This window comes from Condylura cristata, unplaced genomic scaffold (assembly GCF_000260355.1).
Source record: "Condylura cristata isolate star-nosed mole 26May11 unplaced genomic scaffold, ConCri1.0 scaffold00024, whole genome shotgun sequence".
NCBI classification, from domain to species: domain Eukaryota; kingdom Metazoa; phylum Chordata; class Mammalia; order Eulipotyphla; family Talpidae; genus Condylura; species Condylura cristata.
Window position 1 is genome coordinate 8,605,645 of NW_004567125.1, and position 26,038 is coordinate 8,631,682.

Consider the following 26,038-nt stretch of genomic DNA (forward strand, 5'->3'; position numbering starts at 1 on the left):
AAAGTATACAGCACCTACCAGGAATCCATTCATTGTACGCCTGTGTATTTATAATTCTGTTTATAAGAATGTGAGGAACTGGGATCCATAGCTTTTATAGTAGTATTGCAATTTCCACTTGCCAGTGATAAGATGTGTTGGTATGTTCCTTGGAAGAACTAGAGTTTTCAGTTAATTATTCATATAATTGTCATGCTATTGAAGTTGTTACATTGCATTACATTAGTGGTTAGATTGACTACTCCATTATTTGTGCAGCCATGTACAAATGCAATCTTTCCAGCAATCTTTTCCTGTAATAGCTTGACTCCTTAAAATTTACTCTGAAACAAAAGTTTTCTAATTTTTTTATAATAATTTATTTTTACATAGTTTTGTGCATTTTTCCATCTCAGTGGCAATCCCCTTGGATATCCCATCACCAAATCACCGATGTGCACAAGTATTTTTAAATGGAAGAAATTTTATGTGAGAAATTGATAATTGTCATATTTTTAGGAAATTATCAAATATACATTATGTTTGATATATAACATCTTATTATTATAGGTTCATATATTATATATATTACAGGTTATAATCTCCTATTTCAAAATAGAGAAATAGTTTATATAACAAACCAGTAAAATATTTTACTCTAATTAAAATGTATGTGGAAATCATAAATACACTTAGGTCTATAATACTAAATTTTAAAACATTATGTATTAAATCACATATGGACTATCTTGGATGATTAAATCACTGATTTGACAGGTTGTAGCTGTGAATATATGTATATGTTATGTTTTATCACTCTTCTACATTGATTCTATGTGAGTGCAGAATCCTCAGAGTACTCAGTCTTTATAGTAGCTAACAGCACCACACACAGTCCTCAATGCCTTCTCATGGCAGCGACACATGCAGATGACACCTGGGTGTATGTCTTAAAATGTTAGCAAGATTGACAAGAAAGGAAACAAAAAGGGGAGGGGAAATCTCTGCCAGAAATCCTTGCTTCTTCATAATGTCTAATAACTGTCTCTGAAGACCTTACACAGTTCACCATAGCATCACAGAAGTGCTTAGTCTTCTGTAGCCTCACAGAAAGTTACTTAGTGCCATTGTGGCATTACGGGTTATTTAGTGACACTCTAGTATCACAGAGTCAGCCTGCCTGTCACTGCTATACACAACTTTGACTAAGGATATTGTAAATACAAAGAAAAACTTTGAGTAGTAAAGGTCATTCTTAACACTACTATTATATGAATGTATACAATCAACCATTCTGAAGTCAAAGAGTAAATGCAAAAACAACCAAAATTTGTAATACAGAAAACATTCTGGTGACCTTGAAAAGAGTGGAATTGCCTTTTTTGTTATCTCTAAATTTTCAGAGAATTTATCTATTTTCCAGTTGGGGGGGGGTGTTGTACTAATTGTTTAATTCCTTAAATTTTACTCTCCTTGGGATGATCTTTTGTGAAAACGTTCCATTTGTATGGACAACTACAGCCTGAATTGCCTAGCAGATACATACATTTTTTAAAAAAAGATTTATTTATTTATGCACACAGGAACTGGAGTACAGGCCAGAGGGGTGTGTGTGTGTGTGTGTGTGTGTGTGTGTGTCTCTGTGAGAGAGAGAGAGAGAGAGTGGACTCATCAAGGTTCAGGTAAACTACTACCTTACATAGGAAGCCTTACAGCTGCTCTTCTTGCCTATCTTCATGTAACCCCCCCTAACAGATTTTCACACATACACATATGGACACAAGCACATATATATGCATGCAGACACAAAATGACATGCATAGACACACACACACAAATCTGGGTTCATTCTCATTTGTGTCCTCCAGAGGCCTTTAATCATTACCCTTACTATATATTTCATTGTAACTCTTGCTACTCTTTTTTTTTTAAATAAAGTAGCTTTTTTTTTTTAAATGAGTAGGTTTGGATCAGACAGACAAACATAATTAAAGTCAGAAAAATCCAAACCCTAGTCCAATGTCAGAATTCAAGTCTGACATTGAATTGTTTCTAATTCAATCTTTAAATTAAGTCCAGTACAGAGCATTAGAAATGAGCCCTTTCTCCCCAGACCTAAGTGACCCTTAACTCATTTCTGGCAAATATTCTTTCCTTTCTCTGGGTCTCTGCTTCCCAATTATTCTTTCAAGATCTTTAGAAGTACAAGAGGGAGATGAGTTTCATTGAGGCCAAATTCCAGATTAATCAATACCAAGTGTTCGTTACTCTCATAGGGTCAATTAGCAGAGCACTATGTGTTGTCTTCCCATTCGATCGCTAGTCAAAGAGGAATTAGATGTGCAGGGAGGCTTATGGGTTCTGGAGAGCTTGTTTTTGTCACCATTAGGATTTAACCCTTGCTCTGGTTGCCATTAACAAGCCAGATTCCAGCTAAGCATGGAATGGCAAGGTACCATGAAAAGAACAGCTTCAATCGGGTCCACTCTTAAAAAAACAAACAAACATAAGAATTGGAACAATATTGGAGATGGTTTGCTAACATGTTGACTATTGTGAATGAATTAATGAGTAGAAAAGAGAAAAATTTTCAGAAAATGGTCACGTGAAAAAGTGTATCACTCCTGAACAAAAAGATGGGAGAATGATTTTTCTCCCCTAAACATATGCAAAGTTGTTATTTAATTTACTCTACCTGGTTCTATTGAGCTCTTTAAATTTCTCATTTTGTATCAAAATTTGCTATGTATTCCCTTTCACTTTCTCCCACTCATTCTTTTTGATTTTTAATAATTTTCTTCTCACCTCGCTGACATAAAGACATAACTGAAAATTTTATGACCACAATATTTGTTGTCATAAATAGAATTCTTCTCCTTATGCTTTATTATCATAAAACAATATTTGTTTCAATGTAATAATAGATACCTTGCCATTCAAAAGCAACTCATTAAATCTCAGCCATGATATCATACTAACTATGCAAAATTTAAATTTATGACACAGGCTTAATGTCTGAGAACAGCAATGAAATCTGAACAATGAATGGTACTAATTGAAATTTATGATTGCTGCCTAACACACATCATGCAAGTATAATTCTCCAATTAATATATTATAAAGATATGCATAGGAAGGTCCTTCCCTGGTGGCGCAGCAGGTTAAAGCACAGCACTAAGAAGCTTAAGCCACTTCAGCATGAGTTTGATCCCTGCCTGCCCTGGAGGTGATCCACATGGCGCCGCAGACCTCTCCTGACCTATCTGCTGCTCCCTTCAGCAGTGTTCTTCATCAGTAGGCCTGTTCTGCTCTCCACTGTCTCTGGTGAGCCTTCTCATCACCCCTGCACCTCTGGCCTGTACCCCAGTTCTGTATGCATAAATAAATAAATCTTTAAAAAATATATTTCTTGTAGGAAAAGCTGATGTTTTATCAATGGGAAATATGACTTCTTTAACATGAAATCCAAGCACAATATATCCATCAAAGCCAAACTAACATTAAGTCCTTACTTTACACATCACCAAAAATTACTTCAAAAAAATTAAAGAACAAACAGAAGCAACAAAAAGATAATTAAACAAAAGCAATTAAAGCCACAAACACAAAGATCATTGATTAATCAAAATTTAAAATGGAAATACTATTGGTTTGTTTTCCAGGAAAAAAGTTTTTATGATATATAACTTATGCACAAGAAGTACACTGATTTGTATCAGTAATTACTGATATATATGAACTTTCACATAGTGAATATGTCTGTCTACCCACTACACAAGTGTATTTTATTAACTATGTTCTGTTTTTAACCTGTTTTTCAAGCCTTCATTGTGATATGGTTTTTTCTATTGCTCATTTTAATTACCTCCATTCCGATTGACCTTATAAGTCATAAGTATTTAAAATGCACAGATTTAGAACTATAGGTGTCTGGTGAATCATTATGAACCATTCCGTTGTTTCCGGTAACACTTGGTTCAAATATATTTTATCCTGTATGAAAATAGTTATGTTTATTTAACATATGCCTAGCATATGTTTAATGTTTTATGTTTTTATCTTTATGTTCAACATCTCTGTGATTGCATATTTAAAGTGTGTGTTTTAAGAGATTCAAGACTGACAATCTGTTTTTCTAACTGGAATATTTAGTTTAGTTCCCTTACATGTAACAAATGTAAATATCTAAAATATATTACATCATCTATAAATGCTTATGATTATACTTCATTGAAAGTACTTAGTTACATTGAAGTTAAGTATGTACTCCACTACTAATATTACTGTGTGTAATTTTTTTTGTCTTTTTATTGCATTTTGGGAGTTATTTGTGCTTTTATTTTTAACATTATGCTTCCCTATAGCATATTATTACACATATATTACATTTTTATAGCATTAGAAGTTTCCTAAGATATTAAAAATACATTCCTTGATTTTTCTGAAAGTAATATAAATTGGTACTTTTATCAAATTTCTGACAATGCAAAATCTTGGAACACTTTAACTCAATTTACCTCCTCACATATTTATGTTACCTTTGTCAGTTAATTCTCTCTATACTTCATTTCTTATAATCTATTATTATTGCTATTAATTTGTCAATTGTTATTTACACATATATATTTATGTATAGTCCACATATTTATAACTCCTGATGCTTTTTTCTTATCTGCATTTCTGTTTACAATTTTATGGTAATATTCCTACTGCCTTGAAAAATAACTTTAATCACTCACTGACATAGACTTGATGACAAAATGCCTACAATATTTCTGTCATCATTATTTTCAAAGGATATTAATAATGAGATATAGGAGTCTCTACTCACAGTTATTTCCTTTCAGTGTTTTGAAAAGTCATGCCACTAACTTCTGACTTTCATTTTTGTGTGAAAGTCTTTTGAAGACAATGTATGTCCTAAACTTTTGAATACCAATTTTTTAGATGTTTTCAAATGTCTGATTTCTCAGCAGTGTCACCTGTGGTATACTTTTATTTATAAGCTGCCTGGTCTTCTTAGTGCTAAGTCTGTTGCCTGATGCCAATTTTGGAAAATTCTCTGCCCTGCAACTTCAGTTATGTCTCTGTTTCATCCTCTCTGCTTTCATTCTGCAATTACAGTAATAAATTCAACCATTCTATTATTCCATTTACTAAATGCTACCAAAAGAAAGTATAAAACATAAGATATATAGTAAGGGTCTGCATTTGCAACATATATATCTGACATTAGTTTTATTCGGAATATATAAAAGCTCCAGCAAATTAATAATGAAAGAATAAAAAGCCTAGTGAGTATATGCATAAAAGCTCATTATTTCTTCGGATAGTAACTAAGCAGTAGCAAAATGTATTCATTGTTGATGGGACAGGTTTTGAAACAATTAGGAGTATCTACTAGAGTTAAAGCAAATACTCTGCAACACATAAAGTTCATGCTTCTTGGAGGATTAAATTGTATCACATTTATTTGAAAACTGCAGCTAGATACATTGAAATGAATGGCTCTCAAAACAAAAAATGTTGAGTGAATAACAGATTACAAAACAATGCCTAAAATATGTGGATGAAGTCCCTTTCTAATTTAATTTGTCAGTCATTAACTGATTCCAATTTTATAGAATTAAATAGACAAAACTAAACATATATTTTTTTATTTTCCTGCATATGCATATATAGTTTACTGCATATACATATAATTAACAGTAATAACTACAAGGTTCAGGTTAATGGTATATGTAATATGGGCAGAAAGAGAATTAGATAATTCTGGTGGAATTCAGAATTATTTCTAATTTATAAATTTATAAATAATTTGTAAATGGGCCATAGGTTCAACTGAACGAGAGGTAAAAAAGTGGAGGTGTGAATAGAGACAAAAGGGTAAACGCTCTTTGAAGAGAACAAGGAAGGAAGAATGAAGGCAATATAATCTCTTTACATCACCATGAATAGATAAAGAAAGTATGAGTTCATTTGACAGGTTTATAAAATAGATAGAGAGTAAGACCTTAAGGTGAGTAACACACTGAAGAAGTTATATGAGATGACATAAGACACAGAACCTCAGAGCAGAAGGGGAGGAATTGATCTAATATGGTAAGACTGAGTGAAATCAGCAGCAAGGAGGTAAACATGACCATGGATGGAGATTAGTCAATTCAATGCATACTGATTTTTAAAGTTAGCTATTTTGCTCATTCGTTCAATTGTAAACTCATTTAAACATTACACATCATTACCCAGCTCGGGCTGAGGGTCTGATTTGAAATAGATATTTTTAAATCTCATCATATAGCATCAGCAGTTCACTTTTCTCTTGAATGCCCCATGCTCATTCATGTCTTTTCTGGCTTTTTTTTTTAATTTAAACTCAAATCTGCTTTCAAATTCTGTTTCCTTTCCATACTCACTGCCACCATTCCATCAGATATGTAGCACTTCATATAGGTTTCTTATTTCACCGTGAAAAGAAATAAACCTAAAATTTATTGTGCACTTCTTTTTTCTCTGGCTTTATGAACTTGGAGCAATTGTTAAGTCCAAATTTCAGTTTTAAAAAAAATGAAAAAAATTATAACTGTATGATACTGGATTTTAACTAGATTCATAATATATACAATAGGAATCATTATGTTGTTCCTGAAACTATAGATGTTATATATTATTGAACTAATACAATTGCCTGAACTAAAATAATGTTATATATTATATAGATAACTCAATTAAAAATATAAAAGCTTGGAAATTAAGATAAAGAAAGTAACCTTCAGGTTATATTCACAACTCTTATCTGGAGGACATTTTGAGAGACAGATCTCTACAAGGGCTGGTTCATCACTAAAGCTACTTCTCTAGGGAGAAGACTGTCTTTAGATCCTTTCCAGATCCTCTTCCCATGGAGCCCCTCCTTCCTGCACTGCTGCTGGTTCCCCTGTGACCCTCTGGAACCCCTGAAGTCCTGCTGAGCTGTGGGCAGCTTCATAAACTCTCTGTAAAAGAGCTATGAAGAATTTAGTGAGACCAGGAGAAGGTTTTTTGAGTTGTGTTTCTGGTTCCTCTGGCTCTGGCCCTTCCTGTGTCTCAGACAACACTTTCTATTTAGACACTTGTAGGAGACACTTGTAAGTAAACATTTCTGTCACTCTTGGCAGAAAAGGAGAACCAAGTGTCTCCTTGCATCTGATTTCTAGCCTGACGCTAAGACTGGCTTCCCACAGGTGTGGCAACCCACGAAGGGGGTGCACAACAGCAGGGCTCCCCTAATTAACCACAGGAGCCTGGAGTCGCCTCCCTGGCACTGGGGGAGATCCCTCAGAAGGAGCCTGGCTCCCATCTGACTATTCCCGAGACACCAAGTGGTTCTGGCTATAACCTGCTATTCACAGAGCGGCAGAGCAGGAAGGTGGAGATGCTTGGGGGGCAGCAGCTGGTCCTCTAGGATTCGGGCAGAAGTGGGTGTGGGGTGAGGGTGCTTGGGTGATGGGTGAGTGGTTTGTTTGCTGTCACTTGGGAAAGATTCTTATAGGATTTCTACCAGAGCTGTCGCTATCAGACTCGCCCAGGCCCCAGTTCTAGGACTCCTGTCACCTCCACTGATTCTGGGTTTGATGCTAATCTAGGAAGCTGTGTTTCATTTGGTGTAATTGGGGATCTTGAACTGAACTTGAACTGAAGTGGCTACTGCTAGCTTGCACTGCTGCATCCTAACCTGTTGCACAGTGAGGGCCGGGGAAAGCTAATCTTATAGGGGGATCACAGGATGTTTTCTCTCAGGGAAGAAATACAGGTGAGAACAGATCATGGGATCATGTCACCTTCATCCTTTATGGACTCTGTAGCTCATTCTGTTCTTCCATTCCTTCAACAAGAGTGTTGGTATAATTCTAGTCAATGTATAATCTTGGTAACCTGCTTTTTCACCAACAATAAGAATGCTTGCAATAATTTCAATGTTCTGTATGCCAGTGGGACATTTTTCTCAGTTGGGGCAATTCTGTTCCCTCTGTTTTTACAGGACATGGTACATTCTGGACACATCTGGCAATCGCTAGGAGTGCAGTCTAGCAGGTAGAGGCCAGAGATGTTCCTGACATCCCACAAAGCCCAAGAGAACTTCTCCCACCCAGTTCAGGATTATCTGGTCCAAAATGCCATCAGAGTGCAGACTGAGAAAACCTGTTTGTCCTATTAATAGAACCCATTGTTCTAAGGGCTGTTTGGTGCCCTTGCCAATCCCCTATCTGATGTAGACTGTTGATTTAAGTTTTCAGTGTTGCAAAACCATTCCTTGGTTGTGATTTCTTGACCAGTATACTTTAAGTATTAATTCACCCATTTGTGATGTAAATTAAGACTTACTTGGACACATGTGAGTCTAAGCTGTATTTAAAAGTAAATGACATTCAGTATCACACTTGGTTTTTCCTTTATTTTTATTTGTAGCTACACTTTAAGACAACCATTTAAAATGCTTTTATTCTTACCCACAGAAGGAATCATTTTGTTACAGCAAAATGAGTCTCCAACATTTCATCTCAAAAAATAAAATTGCCTATCTACTTAAGTTGTTTCCAATTTCCTTTTTTAAAAAATATTTATTTATTTATTCATACAAGAATGGAGGTACAGGCTAGAGGTGTGGGGGTAGAAAGGATTTACTAGAGACAGAGTGCAGAGTAGAACAGGCAGATCCACTGAAATACACCTCTGAGGGGAGCAGTGGGGTGTCAGAAGAGGTCTGCTGTGCCATGTGCATCACCTCCTGCCTAGGGATTGAACTGGAGCTGCAGTGGCTGTGGGCATCTTCCTAGTGCTGTGCTTTAACCTGTTGAAACACCAGGGAGGGCCCCCAATTTTCTAGTATAATAAATATTTCAAAAAATATCTGCACATAATTCTAATATACCATATTAGAATGCAATATTCTAATATATAACATTTCATATATTTTCTTATATAAAAAATATTTTCCTTAGGCTACATGGTGAAACACTCTAAACCATCTCCACATTCATAATCAATGAGACAAATTGCTGTTCAGGAGAACTGATGAAATTTAAATATTGAAAAAACAAAATTATTTGTTTACTTTATGGAGAGTTGTATTATTATCACTAAAGAGTTTTTGCCAATCAGGAAAGAACACTATAATTTGCAGAACAACTTACATAGTATAGTCTTCTTAATCAGCCTAATTTCAAGACAATTAAGCTACTTAAAGAAGTTTGTGTATGTTATTGAATGCGTGTAGGTTGCTGACTGTGCCTTTGATTCCATCAGCGACAAGTGAGCAGAGGAAGGCATGGATAGGAGGAATCAGACAATGGTGACTGAGTTCTACTTTTCTGACTTTCCTCGGTTTGAGAGCGGCAGCCTCCTATTCTTCATTCCTTTGCTCTTTATTTACATGTTCATTATTGCTGGAAATTTCATGATCTTCCTTGCTGTCCGGCTGGATCCACGGCTCCACAACCCCATGTACAATTTCGTCAGCATCTTCTCCTTCCTGGAGATCTGGTATACCACAGCCACCATCCCCAAGATGCTGTCCAACCTCATCAGCGAGAAGAAGACCATCTCCTTCACTGGCTGCCTCCTGCAGATGTACTTCTTCCACTCTCTGGGGGTCGCAGAAGGCCTGGTCCTCATGGCGATGGCCATTGACCGGTATGTGGCCATCTGCAACCCCCTCCGCTATCCGACCATCATGACCCCCCGGCTGTGCACTCAGCTCTCTGCTGGCTCCTGCATCTTTGCCCCTCTTAGTTGCTGCCAGAGATTGTGTGGATCTCCACGCTGCCCTTCTGTGGTCCCAACCAAATCCATCAGCTGTTCTGTGACTTTGAGCCCGTGCTGCGCCTGGCCTGCACAGACACATCCATGATCCTGGTGGAAGATGTGATCCATGCCATTTCCATCCTGACTTCTGTCTCTGTCATCGCCCTTTCCTACCTGAGAATCATCACCGTGATCCTGAAGATACCCTCAGGAGAGAGTCGTCAGAAGGCCTTCTCCACCTGTGCCGCCCACATCACTATTTTCCTGCTGTTTTCTGGCAGCGTGACTCTTATGTACCTGCGCTTCTCTGCCACCTTCCCGCCACTGCTGGACAAGGCCATTGCACTCATGTTTGCTGTCCTGGCCCCGTTTTTCAACCCTATAATCTATAGTCTGAGGAACAAGGACATGAAAGATGCCATCAAGAAAGTCTTTTGCTCCCAAACACTGCCCAATGTCTCTGGAAGCCACTGAGAAGACACGGACTCTTGCTCAGAGAAATAGCTCTCCAAGTTTAAAATGCTAGCAAACCGGTATCCAAAATGTCGTGCACGCTGTCTTTAATGTCACTGACTGGGTGTTCTCTCTATCTGCCCAAAGAATTATCACTTGATCTGAGAGCAGAAATCTGTGATTAACCTATCTTTATACCACAGACCTACCTTAATGAATATTGTCCTCACTTTGAAACCTGAAACGGTGTTTATTATCTTCTCTGACTCCACAGAGCCTGCTGGGCTAAGAATCCCCTTACCTGCTCTTTCACTCCATAGCCAGGATTCCCTCTTATTAGGTGTTGGGGTTTTCACCTACAGAGGTGAACAGCATGAGGTGGCTTGCTCCAGAGCCAGAGGCTGACTTCCCCTCAGGTGAGAGGCCAGGCCTCTGCCCACCATCCTCGTATATCCATGATCATGGGGCACCACAGCTGTGACCCGCCATGTTTGTCCTGCTGTGTTGTCAGGACCCTCCTTTCTGGGTTATGTTTCACATTGTTTTGAAAATTGCAGGGCAACCCTTGGGAGCTTGAAGATTAAGAAAGTAAAGTATGTAGTCTTGACCAGAAATCAATGTCTAAATTATACAATTACAGCTATGCCTCGGTGCGTTCATGTGTGAAAGGACTGTCACTGCTCTTACAAATGTCCTCATGTGCTGAAACGCCACACCCGGGGGCCTGCTCTGACTGCCCCTGTGCTCTGGGGTGCCAGCCTCTCCCTCGGAGCTGACCTGCACGTTCAGGTGCTCGCACACACTCTATCCCTGTGTCAGATGGCCCTGCCTTCTTTCTCAAAACTACAGTGGCAGGAATTGTCCCTAGCGAAGGAATGCTGCCTGCTCCTGGGGAAAGAGGAAGCAGGACAAGGACAATGAGCAGAGGTGTCGGGACACAGAAGCCAGCAGGTGAGGCAGAGAGCGGGGTGTTCTGGGTGGGAGTGGCAGGACCCAGGGCCCAAGACAGGCCCCACTCAGCCCCAGTCAGGCTGCTGGGCTCATGGCTGACCCCCTGTGAGAGGCCACATGGAAGAGGGGCCACCCCAACTTCAGGCAGCTGGGACCGCCCTTTCCCGCTCAGGGCTCAGGTGCATTATCTCTAGAGCCACCATGGATGCAGATCCTCTCCACACTAAATCAGCTTTTCAAACCCAAAGAAAGATGTTTGCATAAAAGAAATTATGTGAAAGAGCCTTCAGTGAAATTATTTGAGATAAACATTCAGAAATCTAGCCTCTTGTTTTTTGAATTCCTGCTTAATACTCTGTTTATAATCTAAGAAAAATTATTATTCACCTAAAAGGTTTTGACTAATATTAGTCTGATTTTACCTACTTGACACTCATCCCCTTTAAACTACATTAAATATTATATATTTGTTTTAAAATCTTGAATTCACATAAATGTTTGAGAACTGTTGTAAAGTAGTAAGCTTTCTATTTTTTTAAATTAAATAATTTATTTGTTTGAGGTAATAATGGTTTATATCACTGCTACAGTGAACCTAGGAGTGGTGCTATAAGCAAATGGACACCAGGGTCTTCCAGGCTCCTGGACTGGAGGTTATGCCCCAAGGCGCCTGGTGGGCCTGGGCTCCATTGGCAACTGGAGGTTCTGTTTCTGCCACTGTGACTGGAGGCTGGATGCTGTCTGCTATCACTATAGCAGCTGGAGGTCAAACATGTGGAAGCCTGTAGGTCATGTCATGAATTGTGGGAATAGCAAGATGGAGAGGGGCAATAAAGTAGAAAATGTGGCAGTTGAGGCCATCCAGTCATTTTTGGCAGCAAAACAAACCACCCTTAAAATTACTACGTTAAAATGCTATTTGTTTATCTCAGAATTGTGGGTCCATTTGGGCTGGAATCAGATTGGTGGTTCTTTTGACTCTAGGTCATTCTTGTGTCCAGGGTCAGCAGCTGGTCAGAACTAGAGCCAAGAGGACATCCTCACTGGGATTTTTGTTCTCACTTCAATGTTTTTCCTCTCCCAGCAGGCCAGCCTGTGGGGCTCAGGCACAACCGGTGAGGGTATGAAGTGTAGCCTAGGTGCCAGGGCTTCTGAGGGCTTGGCTCAGGATGGACACACGACTTCTGTTGCATTCTCTGGGCATGTCAAGCCACAAAGGGAATGCAGAGAAGGGAAAGCACGTGTGCCTCTCAGTGGGTAGAGTTGCCAAATCATGGTGCAAGGGGCATGGGAATAGTTAAGGTTGTGCCATTTTCTTTGCAATAGTGATCATTGGCATCCTCGTATTATGCTAAACTTTTCGTGGGAACCACTGGAGTTAATCATGTATGTGTGGGCTCAACCGAGTGAGACAGTGGTCAGTGTGGAAAAGTGATAAAAGTGCATCTTCAGCAAAGGAAACAAGCAACCTAGAATTGTTGTTAATCTTACACAGCCAACCATGCCTCCTCCATAGTCGACCATGTTCTTGTAATGGAAACTGCATCTTCTTTAGGAAAATTCAACAAACTTTAATAAAAGCCACTTTCCTTTCAGAGGGGAGAGAAGTTTAGAAACCTCCTAATCTTGTTGGAAGCAATTCTTCCTAAGAGTGTGTCTTCATGTGTATTTATTCTGAGCAAGTCTATCAAAGACAACACCTTAATTTAGAAAGATTTGGAGTTCCTGACCCTACAGAAAATTAATGAAGAAAGACCACAGGAAGTCTTCTGCTAATGAATCCATGGGGAAAAGGAACTGCTGTTTTTCTGTAGTCATCAGGGGAAATCCTCCAGTAGAGAACTCTCCCCAAGAAAGTTATAGAAACAGGTAAACAGTCTCATTGTGAACAGACTTAACCCATGAAGGAAAGGGGCCTCATGGTCTACCTGAGGTAAGAGGAAAATCGATATGTTGAAGGGGTAGGATTATCATCTATCAAGAAGCCAGAAATTACCTATTGCGTTAAAGAACGATACTAGGCAGTCTCCTGTTGACTGAGATGACAATATTTGGGAACATATTTGGTTGCATGAGTGGCTTGACTAAATAGCATTAGGCTCGGTAGAAGGAGATGCATGCTAGGATTAAATATCAGCATTACTTGTATGTTTTATTTGGAGCATAATAGGTCAAATTATTAAGACTTTTTCTTTAGGAATGATATAGTTCCTCTGCTTTCACAGCTTAAGAGTTTTTCTAAATTAACTTTGATCTAAGAGAATACTTTTGTGTAATGATCTTTGTTCCCAGACAAGTGTACATAAAGGATTTGGGAGAGCACAAATAAAGAAGATCAGATGCAGCAGAGGGTCCTTTCACTGCCCACCCTCCTCAGTGGATTGACTGTATAGGCTGTATACAGTCTTTACCCTCAGGTCAGGTTTATGCACACCTTTCTTCCTCCAGGGAAACTGGGTCAGTTCCTCTCTCTCCTCCCAGGCTCCAACAAATAAACGTGTGGGAGGCACATTACTTTCTGTAGAGTAGAAGATTGATTTTCCAAAAACATAAGCACCCAGATTCTACTGAAAAATTAATGCCAGTCACTTAAGAGAAAGAGAGTTCAGAAATACAAGAAGACAGTAACTGTGATTGATTCTGATGTTTAAACTATTTCAGTTCTAAGGAATTAGTAGTTGCCACCTCTACACTGATTTATAAATGGAGAGGGTATAAATCTACTTTGCCCCTTAATTTCTTCATGCATATATTTCAGGGGCTTAGAGCTGTCAGGTATGGAAGTAACAGTAGCAGGTTAAAGCAACAATAAACTAAAAGAAGCAGTGAAACTTTTAATCATTTGCTGTGCCAATGTTGCTAGAGAGGGTGCTGGCCTCTTATCCCACCCTGTACTGTTTCATTTCTCCATGCAACAGAGAACGTGCTAAGGGTCAGGTAGATCTGGGCAGGTATATGACTCATTTCACTGGTGAAGGAGTCCTGACCGAAAGTTTCCCATTGTTTCATCTGACCTTGAGTTTGTGAGGAGGACATGGATTGGCATTAAGTCAGAATGAGGAAAAAGTCTTCAAGGTTTCTTACCTTCTCCCATAAAGGAATCTCTTTCAGGAGTATGGGAAGAGGACTTTGGCTCAAGGATCCAGATAGAGAGCTGTGGCTGGTGATGTGGAGTGAGTGTGGGCATGCAAAGAGCCTGACTAAAGGAGCCTGAGTCCATGGCTGGGAGACCCACTTGAGAAGCCTTTGTGGTTGCCAATAGTCAGGCCTGGAATTTCACACAGGTTCTCAGTCAAGACCCACATTCTTTTGTGTGTCTGCATGTTTGAGGAAGAGGGTAAATCTTGTAGAACCTTCTATGTCATCATTATTTTATTCCTATGCATTGAACTCCTAAATCTGCTTCCTCTATTGAAAACTTTCACCTCACTAAATCTCGTACCTTTCTCTTTTAATCACCTGTCAGCTTTACTGTGTTTCTTTCTCTTTGGGTTTTGACCAGTCTGATATTTCTGAGTTTCAAATCAGCCATTGTTCCTACATTCTTTCTGGGTTTCTCCCAGCTCTTCCATTCACCTCTGCTAAGGTCTAAAGAATCCAGAAAACCCAGAAGGACAAGTCCATTCCAGTGGACATCCAGAGAACTGCTAACAGTTCCCCTTCTCTACTGGGTGTTGGGTTTTGCGAGAGTGATGCATTATAATCACTGCTAAAAAATACCCAAAGATATGGGGCACTGAAACATTCCATTTGCTTAGAATTGAGCTCTTTTGGTTCAAAATACTCTCTCTTAGATATTGTTCATGATGATTTGAGCAAAGACTTGCTAATTAACCTACTGTTGAGAAACATCATAGATAATGGGGAGATATTCTGAAGCAGTATAGGGCAATGCTTTTCTTCCCTATCTTTCCTATAAATCCTCATCAGTCCTTCACCCTTCACAAATGACACTCTCTGCCTCCAATGTCTATTTACCTTCATCCTTAACTGAATCAATTTTTCTTCTAAGGAGACTACTTGTTCCCAATGAATGCTGCCTGTTCTTCCTCTTCCCATGTGCCTCTCGAGTAAAGTTCTAGGGATTTGCTTTAGTATTCTAAAGCAAACTTTGCTGCTACCAAAAATGTTGTTCTTTTTTATTTAGCTTGATGAATGCTCCTGTCATTCCTAGTTGGGTCTTCAAGAGAAATTATGTTCACAGGAATATCTCATCTAACTTACAATCTTTTACTAAATTATTTTGAATTCACACTGTCAGTTTCCTCCTATCTCTAGGCTCCATACTAAGTATTCCATTTTAAGTGTTTTAAACATTAATGTATTACACTATAAAATATAGTCTCTTCTAAATAGCTCACTTGTTGTATACACTCTTTAATCTCCTTGAAATATTCACACTCTGGATGTCTATTTTTCCACAATTATCAGTGTCCTGCTGTTCTACTATCATTCAGCCATTTAAATAACATCTAACTATTTAAAACTTTTTAAAATCCTATTTACCTTTTTCTATTATCGGTTAGATTTTTTTCTCTTTTGTAGAAAAATCTACTTTACTCTGCTTTGAGTCAATGCCATGATTCAACCTTTAGACACTACAGTGAGATTCCTGAATACTGTTTTAGGTTAAAACAAAAGCATGACCTCCAAACACAGGAACATCATGAAGATATGGGAGTATTCAATATACTAACATGCATTTTTCCTTTCAGACATTGCAGCCTTTCCCCTAAAGGATGTAGTGATGCATCAACCTCCTCTACCTCTTTGTGTTTGTTTTGAATTTTCTCCTTTGTATTGATTCTTTCCCTTGAATATACAGATATTCATTTGATAAAATTTAAAGTAAAAACATAACCTAAGTCTTCTTATTTCTTATATCTCCATTACCTACTGACTTTTTCCTCCCTTTCTCTGCTTTCACATCTAAATCTGTTAAAAATAGATTGGTTTGCAGTCATTATGCCTGATAAGTTATTCACTTAGCTATTAAAATCAAAATTAGGAGCTGCCTGATGGTGCAGGGGTTAAAGACAGCACAACCAAGCTATGGCCAGCTACAGCAGCATGAGTTTGATCCCCAGCCAAAGAGCTAACCCATGGTGCAGCAGACCTCTTATATCCCACCTGCTGTTCACTTCAGCAGTGTACTTCAGTAGATCTGTCTGTTCTGCTCCTCACTCTCTCTGGTGAATCCTCTCACCAACCCCCACACTTCTGGCCTAACTCCAGTTCTTGTGTGCATAAATAAATAAATCTTAAAAAAGTCAAAATTATTGAGAAGGAAAAATGCACAAATATATGCAAAAATAAATATAAAAAATAAAAAAAATTAGTTGTCATGTAGATCAGATTGAGAGTTTAATTATATATAATAGATCATATGTTATAATCCATAAATGCACATTCATGTGCAGATGTTGCATAAGTAGCATAAAAATTATTGACATTTGACACCCATAGGCAATATCATTTACAAAAGTCTTATTTTATGAAGATCTGAGGGATTTTCATGTATAAGAAAAACAAACATGTCCTAATTTTCTGTATGCACTTGATTTTCTAGAAGCTGTTAAAGTATTGTTTGTCAAATTTTAGTCTATTTTATTTTAATCAAGATAGCCTAACGCATACGATTATTACAATCTTATTTGCTTATGATTTATCTCTTTTACTAGATAAAAACTCCATGAAAGTGGAACCTGTTCACTACTAAATTCAACAAACCTATGTATTTGTTTGACATGTAGCAGCTACTAAATAAGTATTTGTTTAATGATAAAGTTAAGCTATCCTACTAAAGCATTTCTTTATCTGAATCTTATATGTGCCTATATTTCTGATTGTTTATATTTCATCTAGGGAGTGAGCTGGGTATCTTTCCATCCAAAGCTGCTGAAACCATGGTGAGAAGTAACCAAACTTCTCTGGTGACAGAGTTTCTCTTCTCTGGATTCCCACAGTTTGGAGAAAGAAGTCTCCTCATCTTCTTTCCTTTGTTAATCATCTACCTGTTTATTGTTATTGGGAATCTCATTGTCTTTTTTGCAGTGAGAATGGATCCTCGTCTCCACAATCCTATGTATAATTTCATCAGCATTTTCTCATTTTTGGAGATCTGGTATACCACAGCTACCATCCCCAAAATGCTCTCCAATCTCATCAGTAAGAAGAGGACCATCTCCATAATTGGCTGTCTCTTGCAGATGTACTTCTTCCACTCATTAGGAAATTCAGAAGGGATTTTGTTGACTACCATGGCCATTGACAGGTATGTTGCCATCTGCAATCCCCTCCGCTACCCAACCATCATGACCCCCCAGCTGTGTGCTCAGCTCTCTGCTGGCTCCTGCATCTTTGGCTTTCTTGTGTTGCTCCCAGAGATTGTGTGGATCTCCACACTGCCCTTCTGTGGATCCAACCAAATCCATCAGATCTTCTGTGACTTTGAGCCTGTGCTACGTCTGGCCTGCACAGACACATCCATGATCCTGGTGGAAGATGTGATCCATGCCATTGCCATCATCTTCTCTGTCCTGGTTATCATCTTCTCTTATGTCAGAATCATCACTGTGATCCTGAGGATTCCCTCTGCTGAAGGCCGCCAGAAGGCGTTTTCTACCTGTGCCTCTCACCTGGGTGTTTTTGTTCTGTTCTATGGCAGTGTCTCCCTCATGTACCTGCGCTTCTCTGCCTCTTTCCCACCAATTTTGGACACAGTCATTGCACTGATGTTTGCAGTTCTTGCTCCCTTTTTCAATCCGATCATCTATAGCTTGAGGAATAAGGACATGAAGATTGCAATTAAGAAACTCCTCTGCTTTGAGAAGGCATTTAATGCATCTACAAGTTAATACTAACTTGCAGGCCCCTCTCACATTGGATTCTACTCTAATAATAAAATAAGATAAACATATAACTCATATACTGTCACTGTGACATTTCCTGACTATTTATCCCAGGTCTTCTTCCTATATGCATGCATATTATATTTAGATAAGATAATTAAGTTGTCATGTATTGCCAGCTTAGGCATGCAGAAATAGACAAATGAAAGGAAATGTGATGTCTACAGCATTAAACATATATTCGTGAACATTAATTTTACTTTTATACAAGTATTATTATTCTATGAGAATTAGCAACAACTATAAACTATAAAATGTAGTGATCAGTAGCATAATACCTGGAGAAGTTAGGGTTCACATTTCACTGGAACCACATTAGCCTTGTGACCTTGAAAATGTTCTTAATTAATCTTTCATCATCTAATAAATATCTTAGTTTCATTATCTAATATATGGTAGAATATGTAACATTTTAAAAATAAAAGTTCATGTGGTTATTATGAAAATTAAATGAGTTACTCTAAGTCTGTAGAATCCTGCCTAACAGATCACAGGCAAAAATAAGTGCTAGCGGTTAATATCATTGTCACTAATTTGCAGTTGGTAAAGAGCTCAGTAAGTGAGGTCAAGAACTAGAGAGAAAGCTATGGAAGTAGAATAGATCAAATAGAGGACTGAATCAGTAACCTCAAAGATAGTAATACAACAGGAACAGGTAGAAGGAGAGAGAACCCAGATATAAAAAAAATGAAGAGGCAATTCAAGAAATAACTTAACACCATTGAGAAAATCAATGTAAGAATAATGGGTATCCAAGAAAGGGAAGAGAGGAATTGCAGAGAACCTATTAAGGACATAATAAAGGAAAACTTCTCTCACTTAGGGGAGGAATTAAATATTGATTGATATCAGTTAGGGATGAAAGTAAGTAGACACTGTAGTCACAAAGAAGGTCATGTGCAAAAGAAAAAGAACTATTGGGGATTCTCAGGAAACATAGGGAAGAATAGAGTTGGCTGAGAATGGTAAAAGTAGAGTTATATTGGAATGAGTCTCTTGCAAATCATGAAAATGTAACCATATTACATATGAACATATAAAGATATGTATATACATATGTCCTATAATACAAAATATATACCTTCTTGTGAACATAGTTGAGGATTTTAATAATTTCACTTGTTATTTATTACCTCATTGCTCTGCTATCATCTGTAGTAAAATTCCATGAGTGTTGCCTACTGTTTTTTTATTCTTTCCTATTAAATTATCTGGTTAGGTTTTTGTATACCCTATCATGCACATTTCCCTTACTGAGTTTAATAATGATGTTCAGCTGCTAAATCCAGTGGTAAATCCTTATTCTGCTTGACTGTTTGCAGCATTTGGCAATGTCACTTACTTTTCCTCCTCGACATAGTTTATTCTCTTGGTTTTCAAGACACTTGATTTTTTTCTTTTATATGATTAATTGCTCCTTTGGAATCACATTTTGAATTCTTCCTATTTTTCCCAAGTCTGTAATATGGGGGTAGCAGACAGGTCAAACCTTGGAGGTTATCTAGTGTCATGGCTTTAAACACATAATATATTATAATGACGCTCACGCACATCTTCACCTCAACACTCACTCCTCACTATCTGACCTGCGTTTTCTAAGCTATAAACATATTTATTAGATGTGTTGTAGTGAGTAAGCTTGAAAAGTACAAAAACTTTACTTCTGACATCTTTCCTCAAAGCACATATGTACATTTACGTTGAATTTCCTATCTCAGTTAATGAGCTCCTCACAGCAGCTGTTCATTATCAATTTTCCAATTTCATGATTTTTCTTTTCAGTCTCTCTGAGAATTCTCTTAGCTCAGTTATCAGGCTCCATTTGGTTGTGAACCATGTCTCTCCATCTCCACTGCTGCCATCTGATCTGAGCCAGGTCATCTCTCAGCGGATTACTACACCAGACTTCCAGGTCACCTAACATCCTTCATTATCTCTCAGCACAGAAGCAGGCACAGTTCTCTAAAATTCTAAATCAGATGACGTCCTTCCCCTGCTCCAAACTCAGTGGCTCCTCAGTTCTCAGAGTAAAATAGGAAAGTCTCCATCCTTGCAATGAGCCTAAACCTCTGTGAGGACCAGCTTTCTCCTCTCCCTTTTCCTTCTAGTTTGCTGTCTCCCCTACTTCACTTTGACCATACAGGTCTCCTGGGGTCCGAGATAGATGGCTGTTTGCCCACCTCAGGGTCTGTCACTAGTTTTTACTGCTCCTATATTATTCTACTTTATTATATTCATTTGACGAATTCCATCACTTTATTCAAATTTTTGCTCACATTTGACCTCTGAAATCAAACACCTTCCTAGCACCATGGATCCTATTATTCTGCAAACTGTCCTTTTCTGTTTCACACAGACAGTGAGCTTCTTAATTTGTCCAATCCTTTTGCATGTTTTCATGTGTATTTAAAAATATCTTCCCTCACCATAGCTACCTAGGATATTCAGTTATTATTTTCAATTGTATCACAATAACCAAAAACAGTGACTGGCGTAGTGGCCTTATTAAAAATTAGTTACATGAATAAACGAATCATATAGTTATTTGCTAAGTGGGTGATTATCTTTAAATCTCAAAAAATATTTAGAGCTAACTTCAGAAATATTTAATAGAATCACAATTTATTTTACACTAAGAAATTCCCATATATTTAGCTATTTGTGCATTTATATGAAATAACATACCAGTCTGCCTAAATCTACAATGTAATACTAATTAAACTAAAATTTTATTAGACTTAATTTAATGTTAAAAAAAACCTGCTTCATTAATGTGAAATTTGTATTAAATAAAATTCAAGGATAGGTTTAAACCTACATTGAACACGTTCCCTAAATATTGACATACTTCTAAATATTGACATACTCATAAGTTGTTAATGGGGGGTTATATGTAGAATGTAACAGCTATATTTGAAACCTGTGAAGGCTTTATTTATTGAGTCCTGGAATTGAGATAAAGAAACAAATAAATGAATAAATAAATATATTTAAACTGTTGCTTGAAATAGTGTAATTGTCAGATTGATAAAAATCAGACCAAAATTTCCCAAAACTATTATAACTGAATGGTGATTTTATTAGATTATAAATGGAATAGTAGGAGGAATACTAAGGTCAAGAGACTAGTTTTCTGAATGTCCATCTCAAATAATTTAATTTTATCACAAAGGCTCTTTGACGTAATTTCCTTTATGCAAACATCTTTCTTTGGGTTTGAAAACTACTTGTTGTGGGAGAGGATTTGCATCCATGGTGGCTCTAGAGATAATGCACCTGAGCCCTGAGCGGGGAAGGGCGGTCCCAGCTGCCTAAAGTTGGGGTGGCCCCTCTTCCATGTGGCCTCTCACAGGGGGTCAGCCATGAGCCCAGCAGCCTGACTGGGGCTGAGTGGGGCCTGTCTTGGGCCCTGGGTCCTGCCACTCCCACCCAGAACACCCCGCTCTCTGCCTCACCTGCTGGCTTCTGTGTCCCGACACCTCTGCTCATTGTCCTTGTCCTGCTTCCTCTTTCCCCAGGAGCAGGCAGCATTCCTTCGCTAGGGACAATTCCTGCCACTGTAGTTTTGAGAAAGAAGGCAGGGCCATCTGACACAGGGATAGAGTGTGTGCGAGCACCTGAACGTGCAGGTCAGCTCCGAGGGAGAGGCTGGCACCCCAGAGCACAGGGGCAGTCAGAGCAGGCCCCCGGGTGTGGCGTTTCAGCACATGAGGACATTTGTAAGAGCAGTGACAGTCCTTTCACACATGAACGCACCGAGGCATAGCTGTAATTGTATAATTTAGACATTGATTTCTGGTCAAGACTACATACTTTACTTTCTTAATCTTCAAGCTCCCAAGGGTTGCCCTGCAATTTTCAAAACAATGTGAAACATAACCCAGAAAGGAGGGTCCTGACAACACAGCAGGACAAACATGGCGGGTCACAGCTGTGGTGCCCCATGATCATGGATATACGAGGATGGTGGGCAGAGGCCTGGCCTCTCACCTGAGGGGAAGTCAGCCTCTGGCTCTGGAGCAAGCCACCTCATGCTGTTCACCTCTGTAGGTGAAAACCCCAACACCTAATAAGAGGGAATCCTGGCTATGGAGTGAAAGAGCAGGTAAGGGGATTCTTAGCCCAGCAGGCTCTGTGGAGTCAGAGAAGATAATAAACACCGTTTCAGGTTTCAAAGTGAGGACAATATTCATTAAGGTAGGTCTGTGGTATAAAGATAGGTTAATCACAGATTTCTGCTCTCAGATCAAGTGATAATTCTTTGGGCAGATAGAGAGAACACCCAGTCAGTGACATTAAAGACAGCGTGCACGACATTTTGGATACCGGTTTGCTAGCATTTTAAACTTGGAGAGCTATTTCTCTGAGCAAGAGTCCGTGTCTTCTCAGTGGCTTCCAGAGACATTGGGCAGTGTTTGGGAGCAAAAGACTTTCTTGATGGCATCTTTCATGTCCTTGTTCCTCAGACTATAGATTATAGGGTTGAAAAACGGGGCCAGGACAGCAAACATGAGTGCAATGGCCTTGTCCAGCAGTGGCGGGAAGGTGGCAGAGAAGCGCAGGTACATAAGAGTCACGCTGCCAGAAAACAGCAGGAAAATAGTGATGTGGGCGGCACAGGTGGAGAAGGCCTTCTGACGACTCTCTCCTGAGGGTATCTTCAGGATCACGGTGATGATTCTCAGGTAGGAAAGGGCGATGACAGAGACAGAAGTCAGGATGGAAATGGCATGGATCACATCTTCCACCAGGATCATGGATGTGTCTGTGCAGGCCAGGCGCAGCACGGGCTCAAAGTCACAGAACAGCTGATGGATTTGGTTGGGACCACAGAAGGGCAGCGTGGAGATCCACACAATCTCTGGCAGCAACTCAAGAGAAGCAAAGATGCAGGAGCCAGCAGAGAGCTGAGTGCACAGCCGGGGGGTCATGATGGTCGGATAGCGGAGGGGGTTGCAGATGGCCACATACCGGTCGATGGCCATCGCCATGAGGACCAGGCCTTCTGCGACCCCCAGAGAGTGGAAGAAGTACATCTGCAGGAGGCAGCCAGTGAAGGAGATGGTCTTCTTCTCGCTGATGAGGTTGGACAGCATCTTGGGGATGGTGGCTGTGGTATACCAGATCTCCAGGAAGGAGAAGATGCTGACGAAATTGTACATGGGGTTGTGGAGCCGTGGATCCAGCCGGACAGCAAGGAAGATCATGAAATTTCCAGCAATAATGAACATGTAAATAAAGAGCAAAGGAATGAAGAATAGGAGGCTGCCGCTCTCAAACCGAGGAAAGTCAGAAAAGTAGAACTCAGTCACCATTGTCTGATTCCTCCTATCCATGCCTTCCTCTGCTCACTTGTCGCTGATGGAATCAAAGGCGCAGTCAGGAACCTACACACATTAGAGACATTACAAAATTCTTTTTTTCAGTACCTCATCAGTCTTGAAATGTGGTTGATTAAATAAAATAAGTCATGTGAGTTACTCTGAAAATTCTATAGAAAATTAGAAAATTCTTTTCTAATTTTAGGTACATTTTAATAATTGTCTTATGTTATCAACTATACCATTAGCTGAACAGTTTTGCTCCTTGAACAAAAATAAGTTGGTGCAAATTCTTTTAATGGCAGTTGATAACATTTATGAGGAAGCTGCAGCATCTTTAAAGTCTGACTTTCACATATAGCCATATGAAATCATTTTAGATTTAGAAAATTATGTACATATATATGTCTATTTATTTTAATAGCAAATTAAAAACAACTTAAGTGGTAGATAATTGTATTTTTGAGATGAAGATACTGTAAACACATTTGTTGTAGCAAAATGATTCCCTCTGGGGGTAAGAAGACCTTTTTAATGGGATTCTTAACATTAAAATGAAAATATAAGCTTCACTTGGTTGTCCTCATTGTTAACAATAGTATACAGCAAAATAGCCAAATATTGACTTTCAAATACAACTTAGACTCATATGATAAATTTCTTTGTGAAATTAATCTTATTGAAATTATAAAATGGTTAATATTCAACTTATACTGTCCTAGAAATTATACTCTAGGAATGGTTTTGCAACACTGAAGACTTCAATTAACAGTCTACATCCAGAGAGGGGTTTGGCAAGGGCTCCAAACAGCCATATCTCTAGCTATACCATGGGTTCTATTAATAGGACAAACAGGTTTTCTCAGTCTGCACCCTGATGGCATTTTGGACCAGATAATTCTAAACTGGGTGGAAGGGGAAGCTTCTTGTATTTTGTGGGATGTCAGAGCATCTCTGGCTGCTACCTGCTAGACTGCACCCCTCATGATTGCCAGATGTGTTTAGAATTCACCATGTCCTGCAGGAGAACAGAAAGAGCAGCATAGCCCCAATTTAGAAAAAAATACCCCGCTGGCATACAGAATGCTGAAGTTATCAATGTAACTGTTAGTGAAAAACCAATTGACTAAGAATGTGTATTAGCTAGAAATATACCAAAACTTTTCTTAAAGGTTTGGAAGAATCTGATGAACCAATAGCATATAGAGCTTCAAGGTGGGCAATATGCCCATAATCTAATCATGCCTATGTTTCTTTCTTTACAGAGGAACACCATCTGATGTTAACTTCTGTACCAATGAGAATTGTCTACATTTTGTCTTTGACAGAAATGTTCATTCATTCTTCTAATCAGGCTGCTCAATGGATAGTGGGGACTTTCATGAACTCCAAGGACAGGTTTGGTGTGGTTGTTCCTGCTTGCTGATAAATGTTGGTATCACTGCAGAATCTTATCTGCCTTCATTTTGTTAAACTACATGTAAAATGAGTTTACTGGAGAGGGCACCTCTATAATATGTGACAAGATAAAGATGTTAGTTGACACTGTAGTGGTGATCATATTGCACTATATAAATCCATCACATCAGCATGCTGTACATCTTTAATTTATATCATGCTATAGTCACTTATAGTCAATTTTTAAATTATATAAATAATTAAAGCTATCAACATATACCTAAAAGAGTCAGGTAATTTTAAGAGTCAGATAATTTTTAATCGGGCAAAGATTTAATAGATAAAGTAACTTTGAAACTACGCACCAGAGACTAAACAACTAGGAAGTTTTGATACATAGAGCAAATTATTAGATTTTTAAATTAGATTTTTTTCTACTGTAGAAATTCAGCACCATATTAAATCTACTTTGAAGCAGAAGCATTATGAAGGACAAAATTTCTCTGTTTTCCTCTAAGAAAAATCTGGCTAAGAAAAGAGAGATTTACAACAAAAAAGTAATTTATGCTCCAATCCTTAATTACCTTTATCTGGACTCATTTTCAGACTTGCTCCACTCCAATCACCCTTTACTGAGCTACTGGAGTAATCTTTTTTCAAATACAAGATCTTCAATCCTCTGCCTGAAAAAAAAAAAAACCTTTAAGTGGTTCCCGGAGGCTCTAAATAAAAGCTGAATTTGTAAGTCTGAGAAATTATATGAACGTATGAAGCTTTTAAATCACGTTGACATCTTTTGTTTTTTATTATTCCCCATATAATTTCTTCTTAGCACAAAAAATAACTCCTTCCAGATCTCTCATTCACAGGTGACAGGAGGACAAGCAGGGGACTAACTTTATGCCCCATGGACTGTACATTATAGAGTGAACAGAAAATTGAAACTTGGAAAAAGTGGTGTGCCTTTAGGAGCTTGAGTCTTCAGGATGGAAAGATGATACGTATGGGAAGACAATTTGAAGCAGACTCTAGGCTCCAACTTTGGTCTAACAAGGCTCCACTCCAGCATTTTCTAGAAGAATGGGAACCTGCATCTCAGCTAGCAAGCTGTGCTGGTTGTGCCAGAGCCCTTCATTCTGAAGGTCCTTTCCTGATTACACCAAATGAAACACAGCTTCCTAGATTAGCATCAAACCCAGAATCAGTGGAGGTGACAGGAGTCCTAGAACTGGGGCCTGGGTG

General features: G+C 38.6%; 3 protein-coding genes and 1 pseudogene across 3 annotated transcripts in view; 3 read left to right on the forward strand and 1 right to left on the reverse strand.

Annotated features, from left to right (window-relative positions):
• LOC101624656 (olfactory receptor 6K6) overlaps positions 1-26,038 on the forward strand; it is a 46,741-nt gene that overhangs the window by 11,735 nt on the left and 8,968 nt on the right. The window lies entirely within an intron of this gene.
• LOC101623967 lies at positions 9,262-10,413 on the forward strand (annotated as a pseudogene).
• On the forward strand, positions 17,073-18,058 carry LOC101624198 (olfactory receptor 6K3-like). The gene has a single exon (XM_004688068.2). It carries the CDS (start codon positions 17,073-17,075, stop codon positions 18,021-18,023), a length of 951 nt encoding a protein of 316 aa, XP_004688125.1. The 3' UTR covers positions 18,024-18,058.
• LOC101624426 (olfactory receptor 6K3-like) lies at positions 22,286-23,438 on the reverse strand. Its single transcript, XM_004688069.2, has one exon. The coding sequence runs from the start codon at positions 23,411-23,413 to the stop codon at positions 22,463-22,465; it is 951 nt and encodes a 316-aa protein (XP_004688126.1). The 5' UTR covers positions 23,414-23,438; the 3' UTR covers positions 22,286-22,462.

Excerpts from the sequence above, each read along its gene's own strand:
- LOC101624198 (XM_004688068.2), top strand. The coding sequence starts at position 17,073 with ATGGTGAGAAGTAACCAAACTTCTCTGGTGACAGAGTTTCTCTTCTCT.
- LOC101624426 (XM_004688069.2), bottom strand. The coding sequence starts at position 23,413 with ATGGATAGGAGGAATCAGACAATGGTGACTGAGTTCTACTTTTCTGAC.